Source organism: Petaurus breviceps, unplaced genomic scaffold, assembly GCF_028583685.1.
Source record: "Petaurus breviceps papuanus isolate PSGF00001 unplaced genomic scaffold, PetGlider_PUasm1.0 90696, whole genome shotgun sequence".
NCBI lineage: Eukaryota > Metazoa > Chordata > Mammalia > Diprotodontia > Petauridae > Petaurus > Petaurus breviceps.
Window position 1 is genome coordinate 1757854 of NW_027187314.1, and position 18399 is coordinate 1776252.

At 36.4% G+C, this 18399-nt stretch overlaps 1 protein-coding gene across 3 annotated transcripts in view; it reads left to right on the forward strand.

The window, feature by feature from the left end:
* PDK3 (pyruvate dehydrogenase kinase 3) overlaps positions 1-18399 on the forward strand; it is a 109950-nt gene that overhangs the window by 63919 nt on the left and 27632 nt on the right. For all 3 annotated transcript variants that reach the window (XM_069065643.1, XM_069065642.1, XM_069065644.1), the window contains exons 5-6: positions 3876-3965; positions 10020-10097. In XM_069065643.1, the coding sequence (XP_068921744.1) occupies positions 3876-3965; positions 10020-10097 (168 nt within the window). The remainder of the gene's footprint in view (positions 1-3875; positions 3966-10019; positions 10098-18399) is intronic.

Here is an 18399-nt window from a genome sequence, read left to right on the forward strand (position 1 = left end):
AGTTAGACTCACATTTGATATGACTAGTAATTATTAATCTGAGCCACTTGACAGAAAATAGAAGCTGGCCGTTTTAAAATGTTAAGTCTAAACCAAAACTCTTATTGGTGCCTCAAACTAAGAGTAAGGTTAAATAATTTTTTCCATTTTAATACATGGAAGGAGGGATCATAAACTATTTTCAAGGCATTAATAAGCCACTCAATTACATTATCTCTGCCCACCAATCTTTGTTTTTTGTTGTAGGGTTTGGTATTTTTTATCATTTATCAGAAGAGATTTTCTTTTTCTGGTTTTGCTTTTTTTTTGTTTGTTTAAACATTATTTTCCCTTTACCAACTTGAATTTTTGTTTATAAATGGTATTTCTAATTGATTTTCCAACCCAGTTACCCAGTTATGAATAATTCTGTTGCAGTACAGTTATGTTAGAAAACTGGGTATAGTTACTATTGTTATATCTCAAAATAATATGCTAAATATACTTCATTGTACAGATATTAGGAGATAGGATTAACACTTTCTATGTAGGCTAACCATGTCACCTGAGGCTTTTTGCTGTGCGTAATTGTTTTGTTTCCAGCAAAAATTATTTGAGAACAATGTATCTAAATCTATGTGTGATAAACTCTGATGTTATGGGATTCTAATTTGATTCTAACAGGGGAGGGGACCTATTCTCCTTATAAATTTTCTGGGGACTCTTCTTGATCCCAAAGCAGCTTCTTTTGATTACACTTTTTTCCATTCCTTTAATGGGACATTGAAATTTGTCCTTCATAATATCTTTTATTGATGCTTTTTGGGTCCATTATACTTAGCTAAATTTTATTGCAAAACAAGACTGAGGTACTTAACTTCTTAAGCATGTTATTTCTCAAACAAGTATGTAGTTCTTTAAGGGACTTTCACTGTTAGGGAAATAAACAGGCTTAAATAATAAATGAAAAGGAAAAAATTTGAAATTATAATTGAAAAAACTTACAGTAGTAGATATATCCCTAATCTTCATTGAGATATAGCTAACTCTGTTAATTCTTAGCCCTCTTTCACTGATGTGCTCTTATTCACACGGAGTTAATGCCACCCTTTTCTAGCTTTTCTCTGGAAAAATGGATGTTCCTTACTCCTTCAGTAAAGGAGGCTGCTGCTTAGTTTAATTCACTTTTCCTCCCTTCTCCACAATGCCTTTCAAACGCCATAGATTTTCAAACGCCAAGATTCAGGTTTTTATTTGGGGGTTCACCTGCCTCTAACAAGGTCAAAGGTCAGTTCTTCTGACAAGTCAGCTTTGTAGTACTAGCCCACAACCAAGATTCAGTCCTAACAGGAGTCATGAGGCTTTACTTAAAAAGAAGCTGTTCTTTCACACATCAAACTGTCTCTCCCAGGCAGGTTCACTGGTCACAGAAAGTTTTATAAAGTTCTGAATAATTCCATTCAAACTACTAAGTCATCACTGCTGGGGAAAAAAATTCCAAAGCAAACACCTTCCTGATTATCAGCCAGCCACTGTTTTCATAATGAAGGACAGGACATTATTTTGCAAATATAATGTTAAATAGGGCAGCTAGGTGGTACAGTGGATAGAGTGCTGGGCCTGGAGTCAGGAAGACTCATCTTCTTGAGTTCATATCTAGCCTCAGACACTACTAGCTGTGTGACCCTGGGCAAGTCAGGGTTAACTTTGTTGCCCTCATTTTCCTTATTTATAAAAATGAACTGGACAAGAAAATGGCAAACCACTTAAGTATCTTTGCCAAGAAAACCCCAGGAAGGATCATGAATGAAACAACTGAACAACAACGATATTAAATATACTTATTCTCACAATAACTGGTCCCATTAGTTCTTGACTATTTATTTAGTCTTTTTTTTCTTATGTATTTTTCTTGAAATGGCCTGTTACAGGATTGTGGTTTGTTTGTTTTTTTTAACTTTTCCATTTTAAGAAGCATAGGCATTTTGAGTTGTTTTTTTTTTAAATTAATGTATAAAATTATAAATGTAGAGCTGAAAAGATCTTTAGAGACCACTCAGTCCAACTCCCTCATTTTGCAAATGAGAAAACCAAGGCTATTAAAGGCTAAAATGACTTGCCCAGGATCACATAGTTAGTAATTGCATACAAGTTTTCATTTCTTATTTTATCCCTCTCCCACCCAGACAGCTATCTTGTGTAACCAAGAATAAAAAAGAGAGGGGAGAAAAGCAATTCAGCAAAACTAACCAACATTTCATTTATTTGACTATATATATTATGTACCACATCCATCCATAGTGCCCTCATCTCTGAAAAGAAGGGAGAAAAGCATATACATATCTCTTTCAGTACCAGGCTTGATCGTTATAATTACAGTGTTCATATGTTTTGTTTTAACTAGGACATTTTGGTAATGGGGATAGCTAATTATTTATTTTATGTTACAGTTAATGGGTATTATATGATTGAGAGGAGTGAATATTTTTCAAACTGTATAGCTGGCAAAATTAACAATTATAGAGGAAAAAAACTGTATCTAGAAAATAATACCTTTCTTAATGGGGGAGGTAGAGGGAATATTTGCAACATTTAGTTCATTTTGTTTATTTAGAAGAGTATGGTTTTCAAAAGAATGTAGACTTTAAGACATTTTCCTCTAAACAACCATCATAAAATATGCAAAAAACATTTATATTGCTTTTAATATATTTGATAAAATTATTCTGCATAAGTAAAATAAATATAAATCTTCTGAATTCATGATACCTTTTAAAAATAATTTAAAACATAAGTTAATTTACAGGAGATTAAAAAAAGAACACTAATGAAACACTATACCAATGCAGATTCTTTTCTGGTCTTTCTTCTTTGATGTTGTTTATAACTGTAAAAACTATGTGTAATACTTTTTAATATTTTATTTCATTTAATGTTATTTCCTGTAAACATTTTCATCTATTGCAATAGTTTATACAGTTGTCCTTTTTACTACTTAGTATTATGTGCTATTAATATATGCTAGTTAATTCTTTACTCCCTCATTGTTCCCACTTTTTCATTTTCATAAGGTCAGTATGGCTGTTTTTATAGAAATTATTTTTCTTTCATGTGAGGTATTTCCTGGGAAGGTATTGGTTGGAGGGAAATTAATGGGATCAATGAGATAATTGATCAAATTTGGGATTTTTGTTATGTATTGCCAGATGACTCTCATTTCTTTTTATAAAACACTTTAGCCATATTGCGTGCACTAATGCTGAAAATACTGTTTAGCCCTGTGTAGTGCCTTTTTTAAAATTAAATTTTTTTTTCAGTAAACAAAAATCTTCCTTCCCTCTCCTCCCCATCCTTCAGTGGAAGGGGTCCATTAAGAAAGAAAGAAAAAGAAAACCACTTTTACAAACATGTCTAATCAAGCAATACAAATTCCCACATTGGCCATATCAAAAAAGAAAAAAAAAGTCTGTATACTCTGCATCTGCCATCCTGGACAATAAGTTTTCAAAATTCTCTCTAGTACATTATAAATATTTAACTAAAGCTCTGGTATAGGATGCTGCCTGTGAATAAGGAAAACTTACCATTTTACCATTTTTAATTCATATTGGGTGACTAGAAGTTCTGGATTTATTCTTTTAGACAAGACAAACACATTTCAGTGATTTTTAGTGCCTTGCCATTAGTGACATTATCTCTTAGCTTTGATCTAATCTCTTGTAAACTTTTGCTCTGAGTTTGTTGGTAGCTGTTACCAGTTTTGCTCATATATGTGGACCCTTAATTGCTTGTTACAAAAAGGAGAATCCTTTAAGAAATTTACTATCATACGTTGCTCTGTTTAGCTGTTCATTATAGATGTATATTTACTGATCTTTTACTTCTTTCCCTTTAAGCACTTCTGTTTGGTGATGACCCTAATCCTGCCCATCCTAAACACATTGGGAGTATTGATCCCACCTGTAATGTAGCGGATGTAGTGAAAGGTAAGGAGACTAAATAAATATTCTTGTTTAAAAGGCGTAATAGAGTTTGTTCTTTAGATATCATCCCAGATATATAGTTAAATGCAAGTTCTGCCTAGTTATCAGGACACCGGGGGAACAAACCATTTCATCCTTATGATCAGGGATTAAACTGTCAACTTTTCTTTTACTGAATAGCATCACATTTTCAAATAGGTTAGGTTCGCATTCAAAGAAATTTAAAAAAAAAACCTTAGTAAGTTAGGGTTCAAAAGATAAAATTCTTTAATTTCTCTTTTCTAGGCTTTGGTTTTCTTCATCTCTGAAAAGAAAGCATTGGATTAAATGGTCTTTCTATCTCTATAACGTGCAAACAAAAATATACAAGGCAAAGTATATGCAGGATAAATAGGAAATAATAGAGGGAAAGCACTGGAATTAAGAGGGATTGGGAAGGGCTTTTTGATGAAGGTGGGATTTTAGTTGGGATTTACAGGAAGCCAGAAAGGTCAGTAGTTGGAGTGGAGGAGGGGAGCATTCCAGGCATAGGAGATAGCTAAAGAAAATGTGCCAAGCCAAGCCATGGAGTGCTTTATAACAGTCAGGAGGCTAGTGTTACTGGATTGAAGAGTATATGTTGGAGCCTGAGGGAGCTGGTGATGAGTAAGGTGTAAGAAGATTAGAAAGGTAAGAGGGGACTAAGTTATTAAAGGTTTTGAATGCCAGATAGCATTTTGAATTTGCTTCTGGAGGCAATAGGGAACCACTGGAGTTTATGAGTAGATTGTGGTGACATAGACTTGCACTTTAAGAAAATAACTTTCGTAGCTAAGTGGTGAATGGATTAGAATGGGAAATGTGGCATTTGAAAAAGTTTGAGAGGCATAATTTCTGTGTAATTTAATTATTTTATTTATGAGCCAGCATTTTTAATAAAAGTCCAATGGCTGGGGCGGCTAGGTGGTGCAGTGAATAGAGCACCAGCCTTGGAGTCAGGAGGACCTAAGTTCAAATCCAGCCTCAGACACTTAACACAAAAAAAACTAGCCATGTGACCTTGGACAAATCACTTAACCCCAATTGCCCTACCTTCCCCCTCCAAAAAAAAATGTCCAAAGGCAGTCAAGGCAGTGGGCTCATGGCTTATATACCTTTGGAAGAAGGGTATTCCTGAGGGTAGTAGTCAGCTCTGATTAGTTAGCAGTTAATAAGAGGTGGACTTTACAAAGAGAAGTGAGCTCACTCCAATGAGGGGCTGAGAATGACATCATGTCAGTCTTGACCAGAGAGACTATCCCTATACCCAGACCACCTCCAGCCTTGGGCAGTCTAGAGAAAGAATCAATATCCCTTAAACAAGCCTGAGCTAGTTGAGTGAAGTAGTTAAGTAGTAAGACCCAGAATTAGGAGACTGTTAATCCTATTTTACATCAGCCCTGTCCTTGAGAGATTGGACAAGGAAATAGGACAGGGAGAAAAACTTGGGTCTCCCCAACATTAGTAATTGGCCATTAAGGTGAGATGAATAATCATTTCTCTCAGAAGATACTTGAGACAAGTGAACCCATCACTGGCTATTACAGTAATCCAGGTGTGAGCGCCTGCACAACATGATGGCCATATTAGAGGAGAGAAGGGGACATCTCCTACACTGTTAGAGTGGGATAGTGAGTTGAAAATGGAGATTGCCTAGCGTCAGTGAGGGTCTAGTTGAGGTTATGTGACATAAATTTGTAATGGACCCACCCAGAATGGTTGTTTGATTTTCTCATAGTTGTGAAGGTAACAAATGGTGGGAGTAATCCAAGGCTGAGTCTTGGTTGGGCATAATCACTGCTATGATAAGGATTCAAGACTGGAGAACAGTGTAGATTTGAATTGGTTCACCAAGGAATCAAGATGGGGAGAAAAGGAGAGAGTGGCTAGTGCAGTGGGAGATAGTCTGGTAGAGAATTGAGGGATTGGAGGTCATGGTGTAGATGAAGAGTGGGACTTTGTAAGGGAAGACAGAGGAAAAGGTGAAAAGCCAATAGATTGTGGTTAGATAGGAAGATTTCCGAATTCTTAGACATGGAACTGGTACATTTGTGATTGATGGCAAGATCAAGGGTATTACCATCCTTTGTGTGTGACTGAGGTAGGGTGGAGGTGTAGTTCATCAAGTGAATAGGTTGAGGAACTGAGTGGTTCAGGTATTTGAAGAATAATCAGTATTATATAAGAGTTCCATAGTATAAGGGCAGGAATTTTGGGGAGGAGAAAAAAATTGTGAGTATCAAGTTTATTGAGGAAGGAAGGAGAGTGACCTGGAGGTCCAGAGCAACCACTATCAGAATTTTGGTAGAGTGGTAAAAAGAAGTAGCAAGAACCTGAAAGGAAGAGAAGTTACTGAGTGATTAAGAAAGGGGGAGAACCTGGCAGTGGCGGTGGGGAGCAAAGAGTATTCCAACTCCCCCACCTCAACCAGTGAGTTAAGGAGAATGAGTGAAGGTGCAGGCAATACTGGAAAGGGTAGCCAGATTTCAGTAAGAGCTAAGAGGTGGAAGGATCAGGGGAAGAATAGATTTACAGTGAAAAGAAGTTTGTTGCCTGTGGAACAGGCATTCCAGAGGATGTAGTGGAGGGCTTGATAGAGTTAGGTTGAAGTTTTGGGGTAGAGGGATTGAGGGGCATGGGAATGAGGAATTGGGTGGTTGGGATAAGGAATGGGTTTTGGATAATGATCTTCCAGGATTTGAGAGTCACTGAGACACGAAGGGTATGACCAGGTGTGAGAATGTTGGCGCCAATCCTCTACTCTCAAAGGACAGGCACAGCTAGAAATGAGAGGCCTGAAGTCAAAAGGAAGGTTGGTCTAATTGGCACTGGAGGTTCCTCTGCTTCCTATTTGGGAGATCAGGCTGGTAGCAGGAAGTGTAAGTTGCCTTGTGCTGGTACATATAAAAGTGATTGCTTTGGGGTGACTGGAAGATGTCTGACCTAGCCCCAAGAAGCTTTGCTTCCAGGGACATACTGTGCTTTACCAAGAGAAGGCCCAAGGCACTAGCTAACTTGTGCATGACGTGAGATCTTTTCACCTGAAAAGGCTGGCTGTAAGATAGCAGCAGGAAGTGGTAAATTCTCTGCATAGACAGAAGGAAGATGCCTGGCCTGGCCCCTACTAGCTTTTCCTCATGCTAACATCATCTGTTACCTGCTTAGCCAAGGGTTTATTGATGACTTTTGAAGGGTACACGTAGTTTCCTTTTGTGTTTAGTTCCATATGGCTTTCCAGAGTGGCTAAACCAAATCATAGTCTACTTATCATGTACTAATGTACCTATTTTTCCACACCCTCTCCATTATTTGTCATTTTTCTTTTTTCTCATCTTTTCTAATTTTATACATGTGAGGTGGAACCTCGAAGTTGCTTTTTAATTTTCACTTCCCTAATTATTAATGCTATAGAGCATTTTTTGGTATGATTGTTGTTGATAGCTTGGCTTTCTTCCTTTGAGAACTACCCCTTCATATCTTTCTTATCCATTGAACAATGGTTCTTAGTCTTATAAATTTGAGACCTATATCAGAGAAACTTTTTGCAAAGGTTTTTCTTCCCAGTTACCATTATCCCTTCTAATTTTGATTTTAAATTTGTGTAAAAAGTTTTTAATTTTATATAATAAAAGCTGTACATTTTTTCTTGCGTGATCATCTCCATCACTTGTTTAGTCATGAACTCAAATATAAAATCCTGTACTTGGCACCCTCTAACTAGCCCATTCTATCTTTCCAGTCTTTTTACACTTCCCTTCCTCTCTTAAGCACCCCCGCCCCTTTTCTGCAATCTAGTGACACTGGTCTCCTTTCTGTTCCTTAAACATAACAATCCATTTCCCAACTCCAAGAATTTTCAATGGCTGTTCCTCATGTCTGCAACTCTCTTCCTGTTACCTTTACCTCCTACCTTCTCAGGCTTCTTTCAAGACTCAGCTAAAATTTCACCTTCTGTAAAAAGCCTCTCCCAATTTCCCTTAATACCTTCCCTCTGTTGATTATCTCCCATTTACACCACATATATTTTGTGTGTATATAGATAGACTGGAAAGATAGAATGAACTAGGTTATGGAGGGTTTTATATACCAGACATAGGATTTTATATTTAATCCTGAAGGCAAAAGAGAGACACTGAAATTTGTTGTATAGAAAGGTAACATGTTCTAGACACTTTGTTGTTATTAATTCATTTGATTCTCATAGCAACCCTGGGAGGGAGGTACTTTTATTATCCCATTTTATAGCTGAGGGAACTAAGGCAAACAGAGATTAAGTGACTTGCCTAGAGTCACACAGCTAGTAAGCCTGAGGTCATATTGGAACTCAGGTCTTTGTAATTCCGGGCCCAGTGCCATAACTCTTTCTCCACCTAGTCTCAAAGGAAGACAAGGATTATAAGAGGCAGAGATGAGGAAAAAGTGGGATAGAGATGGGAGATAAAATGTCTAGACTAGTTTGATTGAAACATAGAGTTCCTAGAGTCACATAGCATGAAATAAGGCTGCTAAGGGAGGTAGGAAGGAACCAGATGGTGGAGGACTTTAAAAGCCAGGCTAAGGTGTTGGTATTTTGTCCTATAAGCATCCGGGAGCCCGTTTTGTTTATTTTGGCAGCAGTAGCTAATATTTGTTTTATCTTTGTATCTCTGCTTCTTTATTAAGTCAGTCACAATGATCAGACACTTAAGTGTGTTAGTTGAATTGCTGTTTAAAAAATAAGATTTTCTGTTATAAATCTTTTTTAAAAGGGGAACCAAACAACTCAAATTTTTCCAGTGTCATTAGCAATATATTATAATGATTATTTTCCAGGGGTGTCCAGGTGGCACAGTGAGTAAGAGCGCTGGCCCCGGCGTTGGGAGACCCAGCCTCAGATACTTGGCACCCATACAAAATAACTGGCTGTGTAACCTTGAGCAAGTTACTTAACCCCAATTGCTTTAAAAAAAATTATTATTTTTCAAACTTTTAAAAACTTCATTTGATACTCTTTAGCCACACAAATATAGATCACACAGTCATTGAAAAGAGCTTCAATTGTAGTGATTAAATTTTCTCTTACACATGATACAATTTTCCAAATTCATTGATTAGTTCTATGTGAAAATATTGTACTACATGTTAAGGGGGAGTGCAAAGATGATCTCCCAGATTCTATGATTTTTGTGAGTATAATGGTGAAGATTTCACTGTCATTGCTATGAAAATAGTTTTTAGTTGTTAATTGGAGTGCTGTCTTATATGTATCTCATAATATAATAGACCTTCTGAAGGATAGGATTCTACTTTTTAATGATAATATCTATATCATTAATCATAGAAATTGTTATTGACTTTGTAAAATGTACATTGCTAGTAAAAAAAATTTTTGATGTTAGCACTAAAAATTGTACATTTGAAGGAATGTGGTTTTGAAGACTCTGGGTCCTCTACTCTGTGCTAACATCTGTCACTAGATGGAGATGCAGCATAGATTGGTGTTCTTTGCTAATAAAAAAACAAGTGAATCTTGAGTTTGTGTTTTTCCTTTGAGGTTTTGCATTTCAAAATTTTACATGCTTCTGCTACACTATTATAGATTTTTAAAAGTTGACATTTAGCATAATTCTGAGGTTTTGTTAGAGCCCTTTTAGAGTTTTAAATCAAACTAATATATACTGTACTATCCCAAAATTAGACACCCCCCCCACAACCCCAACCAAATCTGACTTGTGTAAAGCCTAAGAGAAGCCTGTAACTATACTTCTAGTACCTTAGACACAGTTTAAACTTCACTGGTGTTGAAGCCTTGCTGCTGATACTATTTTTAATTATCCGCACCCAGCAGAGTACTCTGGTTATTGTAGGGATTTGTGTATTTACTGAATAAATGATGTAGGGTAATTCTTAAATATAGATATGTAAAAAGTCTCTTTTTTTGCCCTTTTTGTTACAGGGTATAGAGAAGAATTCCTAAAAGTCAGATCCTTAAAATATTTATACATTTTTGTCTGTTATTCCAGAAAAATAATACAACTTTTTAAAAACTTTCTCTTGCAGATGCATATGAAACAGCCAAGATGCTTTGTGAACAGTATTATATGGTAGCCCCAGAATTGGAAATTGAAGAATTCAATGGTAAAAATAAAAATTCATTTTGTTCTTATATGTAAAAGATGATTTAGTTGCTGCTAATGTGAGCTAACATTTACTGTTTATATGGCACTTGTGTGACCTTGGGTAAGACCCTTGAACCTTTCTGGGCCTCTGTTTCCTTATCTTTATAACAGAGACACCAATACTTAAGTATTTGTTGGTATATACCAACAATGCTGTGTGAGGATCAAGTAAGAATATATATATAAAACCCATAGTGGTAAAATCAGTTCAGACCATTATTATTATTATGTCAGTCAGTAAACATTTATTAAGCCTCTGGTATGTGCCAGACACTGTTAAGTTCTGGGGATACAAAAAAAGGAAAAAGGCAGTTCATACTCTCAAGGGACTCACAGTCTATGGGGAAGACACCATTCAAACAACTATGTGCAAACAAACTACGTGGAGGACAAATTGGAAATAGTCAGCAGAGGGAGGGCACTAGAATTGAGGGAGATAAAAAAAAGGTTTCCTGTAGGTTAGATTTTGGTAGAGACTTAAAAGAAGCCAGGGAAACCAGGAGGTACGGGGGACAGCCAGCAAAAATGCCCAGTGTAGGAGACGGCGTGTCTTGTTTGAGGAAAAGCAGTGCGGTATTGTTGTCGTCATTTATCATCACCATTGTTGTCATCATCATCACCCTATGCTTGCATTACTTTAAAACTCTTCTCTCTGCTTTTCCCACTTCTGTCTGGTATCACCCTTCCAACATCTTGCATTCTGTTGCCAGACCAGTTTTTTTTAATAACTTATTTTTAAAATTCTGAAGCTAAACACCTAATAAAATAAACATTTCTGTATAAAAGTAGAACCCCAAAAAAGTATGTTTGTGCATGAAACTGTGAACTTCCAGTATTATACCACTTCATTTTCCTTTTAAGTATAAATGTATAATAATAATAAAATAGTATTATTTATTTAATGAATAAAATATTTTTATAATATATTAAATTTATATTTAAAAATAAATAAAATATAATAAAAAATTAATAAAATAATAAATTCAACTTGTAACTTTCTGAGCTGCCCTGATTTATGCATTCCTTTCTTGGTTTCTTTTTTATTAATTAAAAAAATACTTCAATAATCCTTTTTTTCTCCTGTTTTTATAACAACCCTTTTACTATCCCTACTCTTCCACCCACCTGCCTCCACACAGGGGGAAAGAAAGGAATGACAAAGAAAAACAAGACCTTTATAACAAATACTTATAGTTGGGCATAATCAATTCTCAAATTTGCCATGTCTGTGGGGGAAAAAAAACACCAAACCCTCATTTTTTTAAAACAACTTTGATCATGTCACTCTCCAGTTCAAAAATATTAAAACTCTCCCCTTGCCCTACCATATCAAGTATGAATTTTTTTGCCTGGCTCTTAGGCCTCTCAGAAATCTAATGTATTTCATTCATTCATTCATGCCACAAGACTTTGTTAAGTTCTGCATTGTAACAGGTATTCCATCAAGCACTAAGTAAACAAACAGAGCTCGTTTGTCTGCCTGCTCTGGCTGTTCTATGAACCTATCATGTTTATTTATACCTCATTTTCACTCATGTTATTTCCCTCATGGAAGTGTTTTCCCTTTAACCTTCCTTCTGGTCACATCCTTCCAGTCCTAACTTAGGTCACTCCTCCCCCATGAAATCATCCTGACCTATTTAATTGGGCCTTTTCTGAGTGCATGTAAGTAAATCTTACTCTTTCTACATTTTGACAATCATATTAATATAAATATAAATCACTTTTTCAATTCCATTTCTGCAACATAGTTATAAGCTTCTAAAACCTTTTTAATCTCATGCTTTTGGGGGTTTACATTCCTCAAGGCATCAATCACAGAAAATTAAGACAGTTTCTAGCTGAAAGGGACCTTTGAGAACAACTAATCCAACTTCCTCACTTATACCGTGTTTCCCCGATAATAAGACACTGTCTTATTAATTTTTTTGGACAGAAAAACACTGAGGGCTTATTTTCAGGGGAGGGCTTATTTTAATGAACATTGACAGCAATTTTAATAAACAGGTAAATGTGAACAAAAAAATGTACCTTTATTCAATAAGCAAATCACTGGGGAAGAACAGGATGACGCGCTCACTGCTGCAGCTCTGATTGGATGCAGCTCGGAGCATGGCGTGCGTTTCACGGGGGGGGAGAGGGGGATCACCTTCACTACAGTAGCAATCTCAATAGGGCTTATTTTCGGGGGAGGGCTAATTTTAGAGGAATCTTACACAGTAAGGGGAGGGCTTATTTTCGGGATAGGTCTTATTATCGGGAAAACATAGGTAGATGAGACATTTTGGCCCGCCCACAGAGGGAAGCGGCTTACTCACTGTGCTGGACTTCTTTTGTGAGCTCTGTGAGCTTGGGGGCTCTCATCTCATCTTTTTTTTTTTTAACCCTCAGGTTTCATTCAGTGTTCTGCAAATAGTACTCACTTAATATGTGGGGTGGCTTTGATTTTTTTTTTGGATGAATAAATGAATGGACACTTATTCAAAATTCATTTGATTGAAACATCCTTCAACATTAGAAATAGCAGGTCTTAAATGGATTTGAGCATAATGTTCTTGCGTCCTCCTGACTGAGACACCTTTAAACCTACACTAGAATTGTCTTCAGTGTAGAGGAGCACCATCTTCTCTAATGCAGATTAGGTTTGCTTTGATTTTCAGCTAGAACTGTGACTTCATTTGTGTAGAGGACGTCTGGTCAAGAAAATTCTCTCCACAAATACAGAGCATGATTGCTTTTCATTTTAAATTTGTTGCTTGGGAGCACTGAAAGGTTAAGTTATTTGCTCAGGGTAACACAGCTTAGTGTGTCAGAAGTCAGAATGGAAGCTAAGTCTTACTGACTTGAGTCTGACTTTTTACTTACTGTGTTACACTGCCTTTCTGGAATGTAATAGATTTCCTCTCCTAGGGAGGCTGGGTCCTCCCCAGAGCTCCCACTTACTGTAATAGAGAACCCTAATATGAGATAATGGTGTGAATGTGAAACGGCATTTCCTGGTTTTCAGGGTGTGTTTTTGGGAGTGGGATAAACACTCTAGGAAGAGTTGCATCCCTCTTCTGTACCAGTTTTTTATTTTTATTTTTATTTTTTTTGCTGTACCAGTTAAGTGAACTTGGTTTATGTATCCCCGGTTTGAAATACCTTAGTAGTCCCTCTCAAGTGTGATTTGATTTAACTATCCAGATTTGTAATTGTCAAACTAATGGAACTTCAATTTCCAGGCAGAAAATTACGCTTTTGAGTTAATGGCAGAGTTACTTCCTCTGAAATCTCCAGCAGCAAGTCTTTTCTTATTGATTCCAAGATGCCAGTCAATTGTGTCAGCACATTCATTGCTAGCCAAGATTGTCATACTGGGCAAATTGAGCACCTATGTGATAGGATTAAAAAAAGAAAAGAAAACCCTATTTCTCGTAGTACCTCATTGGTAATTTTTGGAGCCCTCTTTTCTAATAATTAAATACATTTAGCATAAGATAGTATTTACTGCTGTCTCAGGTAATATAAACATGTGTTGCTTTGGGAATATCTTTTAAAAATATTCCTCACTTGTGACAAGTAAAAATTTTCTCTGTTTAAATGGAAATAGTAAATTGGTGTTGCATATGTCCTAAAAATTAATAATGTTAATAGAGTTTTATTTAAATTTAGAGTTTTCTCTAAATGCTTCCTTTCTAAATGGATTTATACCTATAATGCAATAAAATTAATGTTAAAAAGGAATTCTGCAGGGTTTTTTTATCTGGGTTTTAGCAAAGTATGTGACAGTCTCATGCTATTCTTGTGGGCAAGAAGGAGAAGGGCTAGACTGTAGTATAATTAGGTAAATTACAGTAGGACCTATAGAATAGCCATTAATATGTCTATTTGTACTTAGAGAGCTTTAGTAGAGGCTCCACGGTATCTGATCTTGGTCCTCTTAACATTTTTATCAGTGACTTAAAGGCAGAGATGGCATGTTTAGTCAATTTTTAGAAGACACTGAACTGGGAGGAACAGCTAACATGCTAGATGATCAAGTTAAGATCTACATAATATAGAATTTTGGGCTGAATTTACTAAATTGAAATTTAGTAGGCATTATTAAAAATACTATGCTTTAGTTTAAAAAAATATAAGGTAGAGAAATCATGACCCTACAGTGGTTTTTCTAAAAGTCAGACGGAGGGGTTAACATGGGAGTTAGTGGGTTGTAAACCCAAGGTCAGTCTTCATTGTGATATAGTGACCAGAAAAGCCGACATCATCTTAGTCTACATCAAGAGGCATAATGTTCGTAATGTGATGCTGCCTTTGATCCTGTTTGGTCAGATCACACCTGATCTGTTTTATGTTAGATTCTGTATGCCATATTTTAGAAAAGATATTGATAACTTGGGCAGCTTCTGGCAGAGGTTACCAGGATGGTCATGGGTCTCAACATCATGCCATATAAGGATTGAAGGAACCAGAAATATTTGGATCAGAGAAAGGAAGATATGGTAAGGATCATAGGAGAACATGTTAGCTGTCTAAATATTTAAAGGGCTCTAACATGAAAGAGCAATTAAACTTTCTGTTTTGTTTCAGAATGCAGAAATAGGCACCACAAGTAGAAGTTACAGAGAGGTAGATCTTTATGTTGAATGTAAGGAAAAACTTTTCAAAAATTAGAGCTGTCCAAAAGTACAGTGAGCTGCCTTGAGAAGTAATGGATTCACTCCTGCTAGATTAGGGGTTTTCAGAAAGGTTGGACAACCATTCGTCAGGTATGTCATAGAAGGGATTTTGTTTCGGGTATGGATTAAATTAAGTATCTTCTAAAGTCTCTTTCAATTGTGAGATTCTGTGTTAGTGAAGCACAATACCATATACCCCTCGGGACCTAGCTTCCTAACATCCAGATTTTCTCCCCTTTTGTAACTACAAATGGGCACACTTCTCTGTTTCTTAAGTATTCATGATTTCATTGGTATGGGTACACGCTCTACTGATGCATAATGAAATGCTCCATATCTTAGTAAATAATATTCATGAATTATTGTGGCTGAAAAGAATTCATTACCTGGTGGCCAGGCTTCAGGTATTAAACCTCTCAACCAAACATAGTTGGCCATTGGACAACATACTGTCTTTTGCTAGGCTGGCACTTAAATCTTTTCTAGCTTAGTAGAACACTTGCCAGAGTTTGGACTCCATTTGCATAGTCTTTAAGAAATTAACCATCACCTCCAGGCCATGGTGAAATATAGTAGAGGAGACCTCCTTTTACTTCAACACTTTAATGAATTTATGCTTTCATCAGTGATGCCCATTATAACCCATTTTGTGCAGCTCTGACAATGTATGTAATCTAATGGAACCCCTAGGTTGGTTATCCTTTACCTTTTCCCCATGGTTAGCCCCATCTTTTTTCTGATTGTACATTTATTTGATGGACTGACTCCTTTTAGCTGTCTCTCCTGCACTGTTCTTCTTTTGTAACCTAAGATATTCTACTCAGTTGTCCAGTCTTATCGCTTCTAAGTTCTTTCCCATCCCTGCCCTTCTCTTTACCCACACAACCATCCCCCAGGTTCAGGCCCTCATCATCTCTCACCTATGCTATTGTAGTAGCCTTTTGTTTGGTTCCCATGCTTAAATCCTCTCCCTCTTCTAGTCCGCCCATCACAGAGCTGCCAAAGTAATCCTTCTAAAGCACACATCATATCACTCCCCTTCTCACTAAACTCTAGTTTTTGTCTGATGACTCTAGGATCACATATTATCTTGTCTTATATCATGCTTTAGTTTTTTGTGAAAATTATATTAATATAAACGTTGGGTTCATGCTCAAACATTTTTACTGATAGAGTGCACAACCAAAAATCTTGAAGACCACTTTTCTAAACTAGTCTTATCTCTGACTGGTATGTCTTCGTGCTTGGCAAGGAGACCAAGTGTTTGCCATCTAACACAGTTCCTAGACTCATATTTGATGACTTCTTTATGGCAACTGATTTATACTGCTTAGACTTTTTTTTTTTTAAAGAAATAGTGGTCGTCTTTGTTGATATTTGTGCCTCTCCTTTTTTCATTATCAGCAATTTGTTAGCAATCAAGTTGGGGTTGCCTCAATTGTGTAGCATGCCTTCTTGTTTTTATTTCTTCTAGTTAAGTATTTTTTAATATTTGCTCTAATTTACTGATTCAGAAATGACTCCCTTATCAAAAACTGGTTTTCTCTCATTAAAATAATTTTTTGTGACATTATTTGGTGCTTTATTCTCTATGTCAGTGTCTTACAGTTCTATATATCCAGCCATAATCTTTTTCCTGAACTCTAGTCCCATATTAATAGCTATCTGTTGGACACCTTCAGTTGCATTTGAGATGCCTAAAGCAATAACTGTCACGTGGAAACTCAATTTCATTATGTCTAAAATAAAACTCAAAACTTTTCCTCCTCCAGATTTTTCTGTTTCTTTTGAGGTTATATTACTTCCAGTTACCCAGTGTCATAGGAAGGAGAGGGAATGTCAGAATCATCCTTGGTTCTCCTCCCATACCCTTCTTATCCAATCAGTTGCCAAGTCATATTGGTTCTGCTTCTATAATATTCCTTCCATCCATCACCTTCTTGAACCTCACTCAGGACCACATCCCACTCACCTGCTCTATTCCAGTAACTTTGTGATTTGTCTCCCTACTTCTATTCTCTCTCTTTTCCAAGTCATCTTCTAACACCTGTCAAATTGATTTTCCTAAAATGGGGATTTGGTCAAGTAACTTGCCTACTCAGAAACCTTCAGCAGTTCAGACAGTACAAAATTATCAGCCTGTAGTGTATAGCTCTCCACATTGGTTCCCATTTACCTTTACAGTTATATTTACTACACTTTCTCTTTTATTCAGATCCCCTCCTATCTTTGCCATTTCCTGCCTCTTTGCCTTTGTTCAAATGATCTCCCAATTCTGCATTGCATTTCCTTTTCACTTCACCTCTTAGAATCCATATCTTGAGGATTCATTTTAGGAGGCTGGATTAGAATATCCAGAAATGCTTTGTGATATAAAAGTAAAAGGTATTCTTAAAACTTTTTTTAAAAAAAGAATCTGTACCCTTCAAAGCACAGCTCCCAGAACCATATTGAAAACGAGACCTTTCCTGATCCCCCAGTTGCTAGTGCTCTCCAACTTTGCATTGCATTTCCTTATCTGTGTACCTGTTGTATCCCATTAACACTATGCCTTACACATAGAAAAAACATGTCACTAATTTTTATTATAATTGTATTATTTAAAATTTCCTTAGCTCAGGAATCTTCAGTGGGACACTTCTACATTTTAGATAAAGTCCAAATCCAAACCCAATCCTGTCTCCTGTCATTCATTTACTTCACAATCTATCTTCCCATTTCAGCTTTATTGCCCACTTTTTCCCAGATGGACCCTCCACTGCAGGCATATTGTGTGTGCCATGCAGGACAGGGATTGTGTCTTATATGTCTTTGTATCTCTGTCCAGAACCTAGTACAGTGCTTTGTATACCTTATGCATCCAATAAAAATTTATTGATCACAGTGGTGCTTGGTACAGAGGCAGTTTAATTAAATACTTGTTGATTTGTTGATTAACTTTCTTAATTGTCCACTCAGCTCAGGTGGCATGTCCTAGAAGAATTTTCTGATTTCACCAGTTAGTATTCTCTCTATTCTCAAGTTACCTTATATTTTCTAGTCTACTTTGATACTATATCTCCCTAGTACAATATAAGGTCCTTTAGGAGAAGGGCTATTACTTGCTTTTGTCTCTGCAAGCTCCTTGTGAGTAGGAATTGTTTCATCCCCAGTACCTAGCAGTGTCTTGCACCTAGTAGACACTTAATATGTGTTTTTTTTTAATTGTTTAATCAGTGTTCAGAATGTTGAGGATACCATTTTAACAGAAGCTTTCAGAACATGAGGATTGTCTATTTTAAGATGGTGGACTTCTAATGAAAGAGATTGAGACTCAAAGCCTATGATTTAATTGATTCAGGGAACTTAGAGATGAGGAAATTCCCTCTGTCACTGCAGGTAGACACCTTTTTTTTTTAATCTACATGGCATAGATTTTATATTTTAATATTTTATTTTCCCCAATTATGTGTAAAAACAGTTTTTGACATTTGTTTTTTAAAATTTTGAATTTAAAATTATCTCCCCCCTTCCCCTCTTCACTTACTGAGGCAGCAAGCAATTTGATATAAGACACACATGTGCAGTCATGCAAAGCATATTTCCAAATCAGTCATATTG